The 9,552-nt window shown below is 39.4% G+C and overlaps 1 protein-coding gene across 1 annotated transcript in view; it reads left to right on the plus strand.

Moving 5' to 3' along the window:
- The window catches only part of UPF3A (UPF3 regulator of nonsense transcripts homolog A (yeast)), a 22,181-nt gene that overhangs the window by 260 nt on the left and 12,369 nt on the right, over positions 1-9,552 (plus strand). The window contains exons 2-4 of the mRNA XM_010159176.1: positions 6,293-6,399; positions 8,673-8,771; positions 8,867-8,977. Coding sequence (XP_010157478.1) covers positions 6,293-6,399; positions 8,673-8,771; positions 8,867-8,977 — 317 coding nt within the window. The remainder of the gene's footprint in view (positions 1-6,292; positions 6,400-8,672; positions 8,772-8,866; positions 8,978-9,552) is intronic.

Consider the following 9,552-nt stretch of genomic DNA (forward strand, 5'->3'; position numbering starts at 1 on the left):
TGTTTACACCAGGGATTTTAAACCTGAAGTTTTTTATAAAACTTCAGGACATAATTTTATTTGAAACTCTGATGTTTCTTTTAACTTTCACTGGTGAAGTGCATCAGACTGTTTATTGGCTGTGAGAAAGAATCAGCCTAGGGCAAATGTCATAGAAGTGTTTTCATGAACGCCATTTGTGCTTAGTTTTTTTGTTTGCTTACATGGTTTTGTATGTATTTCGTACAGTTTTTCTGATAATCCAGTTTTATTCATTTTTGTCTCATTCAAAACTAAAAAAAAAAGAAAAGAAATCTTGTTTGATTTAAAATAAATCAGGATTGCTAGTATATTTTTCTTCATATTGCTGTGGTAAAATACGATTCCCTTTTGAACAAAACAAGTTCCAGGAGAGAATGAGCAGAACACCCCGTATGCTACGTCTGCATGTGTTCTGAAACACTGAAATCTAAGATCCATTTTGCCTGTATTAACCTATCTTAGTGTGCAGTTAACTATCCTCTGCAGGCCCCAGATTATCTCCATTGATTACAGAGGGATCCTGGATGTTAATGGCTGACCATAACCCAGTTAGGGGTGACCCTACCCAGAGGAGGTAGCCTTTCCTTTGTAGGGAATTGTTTCTGACAAATTGCACTTGGAACAGTCTAGTTCCTGGGCTGATTTTATTTGAAAGGATAGTGCCACTTCTTCCCACCACTGTGTTATGGACATGGTTAACTCTGACTATGTAGGTTCTCTCAGAGTCAGTTCCACAATCAGAAAGAAACAAATGTCTGTTTAGACAAACTTTATGGGAGTTGCCGGGCCTAGGTAGTTACACATACATGCAGCGACAAAACAGTAGGTGCTTCAGCTTTTCTGTTAGAACTGCAAAGGATGTGAAGTCAGGAAAGAGGAGTATGTGGTCTGATTGAAAGTCTCTGTAGTTACTTACATGTCTCTTCCGAACCTTGTCATCCATGTTTCCAAATGAGTCTCTGTAAGGCTTCTGTCCCAGCTGTTCATTTGATAAGGGGAAATTACCGAAGGCAAGACAAACATTCTCTGAAGAAAAGTCTTGGCCCTCTGCGTCTTTAGGTGCACAAATGCCAGGAAACAGTTAAAAATTTTAATTTTCCAGATCAATTGTTGACAAAAGAAATTAGCGAGTCAGCCATCTTAGAAAAGAGAAAGCAGTGACAACAGTTGTACATACAAAGTTTAATTTTCTCTCTACTTTTTTACAATGAAATTGGGAGTACTCAAAAATTTTGCTGTCTGCTCATTTAATTGCACCCGTGTCGAGTTACGGATGAAAGATAGCGTGTTTTTTCTCTCATGCTGTGTTATTCATCGTGTACTTACATGGGTTCTCTCCCTCGCTCTATGAATACATGAAAAAGTTGATTAGTTCGCCTATGTGATGCACTGGTTCATTCTGTTAGAGGGATAAGGACGTGCTTAAAACACTCAAACATTCGTTTGCCTTGAAGAGCGGGTCTTGGTGATTAAAAATAACAAAAAGTCTGAAGAAAACAAAACTGTATTTCTTATATTGTTTTTCTGCTGGACTTCAAGGTGCAGCAGGCAAAGAATACACATTTTAAACTTCTTTTTGAACAATGAAGTCTGTCATATGTGTTATGTGGATTGTCACTTTCCTTGAGCCCTGTGCATGAGCCCTGTAATAAAATAATGATCTGGGAGAAAAATGTTCTCTTCTTCCTGAGTTTTGGATTCACATTCCCTTCTGCCTTCATGAATTTATACTCTCAATAAGGAAGTGTTTTCATATAAGTTTGAATTTTTCAGCATCATATTTGCTTTTTTTTCTTTTGCTTCATCTTGCTTCTTAAAAACTACGCTTTTGTACAAAAGATGCGTTTTTTCAGCATGGGTTTGTCTTTGCACAGTTTGCGTGGCTGCACCTGCTTTCAGCACACTGCACAGTTTAAATGCACATCCAGCGGCGTTGCTGCGGGGTATTGGCTTGGCTGATTATTTGTTCTTTGTCTGGCCCAGGCTCACTCTGCCTCCTTGGGTTGAATGCTGACACATCCCCATGTACAGCTGGTTATGATTCAGCTCTTTGCATGTTCACACACGCCAGCATATACAGTAATTGTTGAGAATTTGCAAGCTAGAGACAAGATAAATACAGTGAGTCTTAAGTCTCCTCTTACCCAGCAGAGAACTCTTTCCTGAGCATAAAGCACCGCGTTGCAGTGATCTGCCATGTTATGTATGGACAGTTCACAGAAAACGCTCCGTGGATCTGTCTTCATGCCATTCCAGCTAACAGGAAGAGCTACAGTGTGGGAACGCTCTCTCTACAGAGCCCTCTGTCCTTCACTAATTAGCTTTGTTCTAGATCCTATACTGTGCACAGTGGCAACCAATCCAGAGGATTCAGGGATAATAAAAACATGGGAAGATGGAAAGCCAATTTCATGTTACCTAGCGAGAGAATGATTTGGAGAATCTACTCAGTGAGGAGGATCTGCTTGTTGGAAAGAGAAAGGGGCATACAGATGTTTTGATGCGGAAGCAGGCAAATTCGCCTTAAGAGCTGTAACATCTCAGTTTAACTCCATCCTGTGTAACTCTGGATAACACATGTTTCTAAGAGCTCACTCAGATTTCTTCAGCTGTGGAGTAGAGAGGTTTTCCTTCACACCACACGCTCTGCTAAACTGTAGAATTCCTTGTCAGAAATTGATGCCAGAAATGCACCTAGGAACCCCTATGAAGGGTGAGGATACAAGTTCTGCATGATTAAGCCCTTAGGCTGCAAGTAGCTGAAATGATAACGCCAGATGAAGTGTCAGTGTATAGTTTACCCTTTTTAATGAACTTTCTCTAAGCATCCCCTGCTAGTTGCTGTTGGAGAAGGGACTAAAGAGGTCTAACTACAGCTGTCTCTACATCTTTATTTCCGAGCTCCTCTCACCTGAGAGGACAAAACAAACAGTTGCAGTCCTACCTGCTCACCTTTGCACGATATTAATTATCAACTCCAGTTTCACTGTTCTTGCAATCTAAAGGTTATTTTTAAGTTTACAATGTCTGTTGTTATAAGCAAGCAATAAAACTTTCAAAAATTTCATTTGATTAAGTAATGTCATTAATGTATAACACTTTTTCAGTTACATCCATTTCAGTAAAATCATTTGAGAAAATGACTTTTGCATTGTGTTTTATTCATTTTTTCAGAGTCATCTGATTCACTGCATTACATTTATTCTCTCTTGTACGTTGACGTCAAAGTACAAACAGGACGTTGTTTCTGTGGCTTTAGGGATGTTGGATAGACACACTATCTATTGCTGATAATAAAGGCTCTGCCTTCCTGACAGTCTGTCTTGTTCTCAGACTCCAAATATGGACTGTTTTTTCCAGATACTCTTTCTTGTCTGCATGTAAATGTTTCTGAGTCTTCTAAAATGTGAGTCAAGAGATTGAGGTCTGTCCCCACAGGATTTTGGTCGTCCCTTAGCACTGGCACTGAATGCTGAGTGCTAGGAGCTGGTAGTGTTGTGAGGTGATGAGAGTAGAGAGGTCTGAGCAGGAGCTTTGCTTATGTGAGAGCCAGTGAGATAGTCAGTGCCATGTCATACGTCGCGGTGATCAAGGTTCTTGCAGACAGCGCTCCTCCTTTGCCCTTCCTCACTTCTTCCCAACATTTTGCTCAGGATTATTGTAGGCAAATAGCATTAAAGTTGTAGGACGGTGGTATGCGCCCAGGAACTGCGGCTCTGAAGGGGCAGCACCTTTAGATCTTGAACAGAGCTGCCACTACTGTGTTCTGGATGGAATGAGTGACACACTGTCATCACAACCACAAAGTTTTTCTGCTTCTCCACTGCTGAGTAAATTGTGCTCATTTAATCTGTGAAAAGGAACAGCTAAGTTAATTTAAAATTATGCCAGTTCCATCCACTGTGTGAATGACCACAGGAAGTGAGAGAGAAGAGGAGGAAGGCCAGTGGGTTTTAGCTTTTGAGATACATGAACGGGTGGAGGAATTATTTTTAACACTCCAAAGTTTAGATGTAGAGATCTGTAAGTTTATATACATGTAAGTATACATGGTTTTATATATATATACACATCCCATGGCTGATAAGTTGGTAAGTATTTTTACTAAGATGTGATGTCTGGTTTTATAGGTTATGTGTTGCTGTTTATATCGTAGGTAGCTACTTAAAATTGCTTTCCCATATACCCATCTTTTTACACAATGGTTTGTAGAAGAAGTAAACTATTAGAATGTGTTTGTTATTAAAATTACTATAAAAGTAAGTGTTTAAGGAGATTAAGTATTACAGAAATACACATAACCTAAAAGATTGGATACTCTTGAATGCACAGCAGAAAACAGAGAAACTGAAGAAATGTGTATAGTCAGACTCATCTGGGTTATTTCCATAGAGATTGCTCTAAGTGATATTCCAGAGATGCCAACATCATCTGCAGTGCATCTGTCCAGAGCATGATATGGATGGAAAGCAGCGTTCTCGGCAGCAAACATATGGCAAAACAGAACCAGCTGTCTGATTATAAAGCTCACCATGCAACCCCAAAACTGAATTTCAAATCCCAAATGAAATCTATGCTGGTAGATACTTGAAAAAAAGAGGGAGCACACAGAGTCCAGTGGCCCTGCTGTAGGGCTCAGCTGGAAGGCAAAATCCTGAAGAGCAAAAGTTGTATTTTATCCAATAACTGCTGAATATAAAATACAAAAGTAGAGCAAGACTGTGTCTTCCAAGGAAAGGGTATTAGCCACAGAGTCCCGGTGGAGCCCCATGTGTTCTATGCTACGCTGTCACACTGGTGGGTTTCCAGTGGATAGGTGAAGAGAGGATCCAGGGTGGGTGGAGGTGTGGGAGCTGCATTGGAAGTCAGGTGTCTGAAACCCAGAGTAAGAGACAGTATTTCATGTGTAGGCCAGTGCTAGGCATTTCCAGTTTGCTGCAGTCGGTTAGAAACACTCCAAAACAGCTGAATGAAAGAGCACTTTGTTTTTTTGTTAAACATTTCTCCTGGCTACAATCTCAAACACAAATCTGGTGGCTTTACAGAATCATGGGTTAGTTACTGACAGCACTGCTGTTTGTAGTCGCTTCTAACACCCCAAGTGGGATCCATACTGATGCACGTTTGAAAAAGGAATAATTACTTGGTTTGTAGTAACTGTTGCTTTGAGCTGCCACATGTGTGGATCCTGTGATCCAACCCGTATTTTTGCTCTTTCTCACTCATTCTGAAATCCGATTCTGAAGCAGCTATGGGACTGAAACACAGCTCTGACTGTGTGTGTTGTGTTTCCTGCTGCTGCCGGAGGCGAGTTTGTCTGAAAACAGGCCATGTGTGGCAATAGTATTATGAACATCAGTGTTTTAAAGTTAAGGCTTGTGTTCAGGTACGTTCAAAAACCTGGCATAGTACAAAGCCATCACTGAAGGCAGTTTAAGCCAAACTGGTTTATATCACAGTTGCAGGGATTTAAAGCGTGTGCATGCCATGGCTCACAAAAACTTAGCTGATGGATGGTAATTAATCCATTAAATGACCACAGTTTCACTGTGGTTGGTGGTATGCCAAACCAGAGGTTTTCGTCAGGCACATTAACTGTTTACCCTTGGAGTGGGATCTATGCCAATAAATTCTTGAAGGATCAGAGTTGTTTTAGGTAAGTACCTGCTCTTTCTTTTGCTAGAAATGCTTTGGATTTTCACAGTAGTTGTTCTTCAGAACAAGACATTGCATATATATTCATACACATGTATATCAGATGGAGTTTATTTATATAATTCAGTGGATTATTTTACCAATCATGAAGTTATTTAATCTTTCTTAAAGGTGAAAATCTCTTTAAATATGGTGACAGCTTGGCAGCTGCCCTTTCACTGGAAGCTTTTACTTGCCTTCTCCTGTTTCAGCGACAGAAGACATTCTTGGCATGCCCAAGAAGTTCCCCAAAAACACTGGTGGTGTTCACATCTCTTAAATCACGAAATAGTAGAGTTAAAGCTTTGATGCAAGCATATGCTCTACAATTTAGAGACAAAGTAGAAATATTTGTCTGGGTTCAGAATAAGTTTCACAGTTGCACCCAGGAACTCAGTTACTCAGTTACTTTTTGTCACATATATGATAAGTGTATGTAAAGACTTCAGTATGCATGTTTAAGGTAGCCATTTCTCAGAGAAGATGAGAATTGCATTGTGATCCTTCTAGTTTTACTTTTCTCCTAGTCCTGAGCAGAATAGTAAATAACAGAAAATAAAATTGTTTCTTGTTGCAGCCTTTATCCTCATCTCTACTCAAGAGCATACATTAACTTTAGAAATCCTGAGGACATCCTTCTTTTTAGAGATCGCTTTGATGGCTATGTCTTCATTGATAATAAAGGTTGGACTATTTGTAAGATATTAAATGTGTACATATACCATTTTAGATCATTAGTTTATTTCCTTTTTGCTAATTATGCCAGGGTTTTTTTTTCCTCAATATACAGTTCATTACATAAAAGTACATTAAAATCTAGCACTTAATGAAGTGCAAAATATATTTGTCCATACAGTTTGGCTTTTCTATGTAGTGTGCATGCCTTGTCTGCATTCTTCTACCTTAAACAATACACTATCAGAATCTATGATACACTATTAAGATAATTATGTTCTGCAAGCTTCACAGTTCATCACAACAGCAACTGAACACATCGAAGGCACGAATTGTTACGTCTTCGGTGTGTTTCCAGAGATAAAGTTGTGCCATTTATTCCCATTTTGAAAAAGCAAGACGAAAACTTCATCATTTTGGTTGACCAATTTGAGACATGTATGGCATGACTTTTTAGAGCATTTGCAGACATCTTGAATTGAGTTCCAAGAAAAAGAATGACAAAATTGGTTCCCATCTTTAAAAAGTTTGCCCAACAGTAAACAGTAACATAGGTGTGGATAAATCCAGATCCCCTATGGTAGCGTGAAACTGCCGTGGCCAAGAAACAGTGCCTTCCCTTTAGCAGTTCCTTGCCTCATTCGCTCATACCTTCTGTAAAAACTTCACGGGTTGTATAAAACAGACATGGATTTGTGGGTTTCTTGTATAGACACTGTCCGCTGTGTACACTGGGTGTTGCGGAGGTCCTGTGCAAAGTTCTCCTGTCCACTCTTAGTGGAGAGTTGATCTCCAAAGAGGCTGTCTGTCCAACTAACAAAGTCCTCTTCAGCATTTCCTACCTGAGATACTTCATAGGCTTCTAGCTTAATCAGATTGGGATGGATTTTCCTACAGATGGAGAACAACACATTGCTCGCAATGTATGATTCCCAGATTTCAAATTCTGCTGTAAAGTAGGAAGCAGGATAGCTCCTAACCAACAGATGCCAGAGCTTTCTAATGTGCATAGTTTTCCTTGCTGTCTTTGCAGAAAAAAGCTGGGTGTATTAGATGAAAAACTAAAGGGAAACTATTTTTATGATTCTGCCAAGACTTCACTGTGTCTAAACTAAGCATATTCTTCATTGTTATGCTGGACTGAAGCCAGAATATTCTGTACATTGTAGAACTGAGCTTGGACCCAGCTGGCCAGTTTAGCATGATCGTGCAAATAAAGAGCACGAGTCTTGGTCGAAGGTGCCCTCTGGTGATGCTCGTGATGGCACTGCATTTATGAAGATAAAATGAAAACAAGGATTACCAGGTTCAGTGAGGTTAACAAATACTTTGGCAGATTTAAGCCAAGTTATCGGTGGACTGGAGCAGTGTGTCATCTTGAAGCTGGTGCAAGTGGAGACAGGCAGAGTTCAAAAGCTGTATACAGTTCTGACTCCAGTCCAAACAAGAACCCAGTATTTAGGGCAGAATTCAACACAAAGGATGCATGCCAGTAAGCACAGGCAAGAGGTTCCGTAGCCCATTATAAACAGAAGAAAAGAGAAGTTACACAATTCCACATGCAGAGTTTTACAGTTTTGGTTCTGAAAGAAGGTGGTATGTTTTCTGGGAACAGGTTGCCCAGAGAAGCTGTGGATGCCCCATCCCTGGCTGTGTTCAAGGCCAGGCTGGATGAGGCTTTGAGCAACCTGGTCTAGTGGAAGGTGTCCCTGCCCATGGCAGGGGGGTTGGAACTGGGTGGTCTTTAAGGTCCCTTCCAACCCAACCCATTCTGTGATTCTATGATTTTATGATTCTGTGATTACTGCCTATTACGCAGCATTAATTCAGTTTTTAAGCTTTTGGGCAATAAAACTTCACAGAAGCAACTGATTTGTTTCAGATTAATTTCCCAGTGGTAGTTATTCACTTGTCAGGCTGAGATTTCAGGCAAATCTTTCTAATCAATGAATATCTGTGAAAAATTAAAAGGCAATTATAAATGATAATGCAAGATTTCTATTGTGCAACAGTAGTCATCTTTATTTTTACAATCTTTGTTAGCATGTCCAAAAATATTTAATGTTTATGTATATATTAAAATACAAGTGTATTCTGGTTTGAATCTCAAATGCTGCTCCATGTAGTTTTTCCCTTAGAAGTTTTGTTTCTACAGAAGGACTGTAGAAACATTCACCTTTGATTTCAAGTAAGACTGCCCAACACAAGAGTTTTGAAAATCCTACTTGAATATAAGGAGTGTTTCTCCCACCTCAAAAAATTAAGCGTTGATCTCTTTTAAGGTTTGGAGTATCCTGCAGTGGTTGAATTTGCTCCGTTCCAGAAGATTTCAAAAAAGAAGCTAAAGAAGAAAGATGCCAAAGCTGGGAGCATTGAAGATGGTAAACATATTTTCTTGGTGTTACAGTGGAAAACAGATTCCATTTCTGTCATGCATTGCAAAGTAATAACATAATTTAAAATTTTTTCCTCACAGATCCAGAATACAGGAAATTTTTAGAGAGTTATTGTGCTGATGAAGAGAAAATCTGTGCCAATCCTGAGATTCTTTTGGGAGAGATTGAGGCCAGAACAAGGGAACTCATTGGTCTGTTTTCTTGATTTTTCTTGTTATTGAGAATATTAAGTATACTTGTATCTTTATGATACTACCTGCAAGAGCTGACCTGTTCAATCTAACAGATACTGAGATAATTGCAGTTAGATTTTTGTTATCCAGCCAAGTAGTGACAGGAAACTCCCCACCTATTCTTTTAAGTCTGTATGCATGGAATCACTTCACTGGAAGTTTGGCATGCCTAGTGGCTTCAGGAATAGGTCCCTAATACTTCTGAATACTTACAAATGTATTAAAAGATGGAAGATTTATTTTTAGAAGATAACATAGCTGGGTACTTAACAACTTATCCATGATATTAGCTGCTTTTTTTGAGAAACATGGAATTATTTCTCTCTGTTCACACAGTCAGGATTCTGCAAAAGCTTTGAAAGTAAGGCAACACTTGGTTTTCTGTATGCATGCAGCACGACTGTCACAGTCCCTGGAGGAATCTTTAGTAAGACCAACACTGAAACCTTCACTGCCAATATGCAGTTTCAGGATGAGATGGAATATTGATACACTGTACCTCCAAATGACAACGTGCAAAACACCTGCTCTTT

The sequence above is a fragment of the Eurypyga helias genome, unplaced genomic scaffold (genome assembly GCF_000690775.1).
Source record: "Eurypyga helias isolate BGI_N326 unplaced genomic scaffold, ASM69077v1 scaffold6369, whole genome shotgun sequence".
Lineage (NCBI taxonomy): Eukaryota > Metazoa > Chordata > Aves > Eurypygiformes > Eurypygidae > Eurypyga > Eurypyga helias.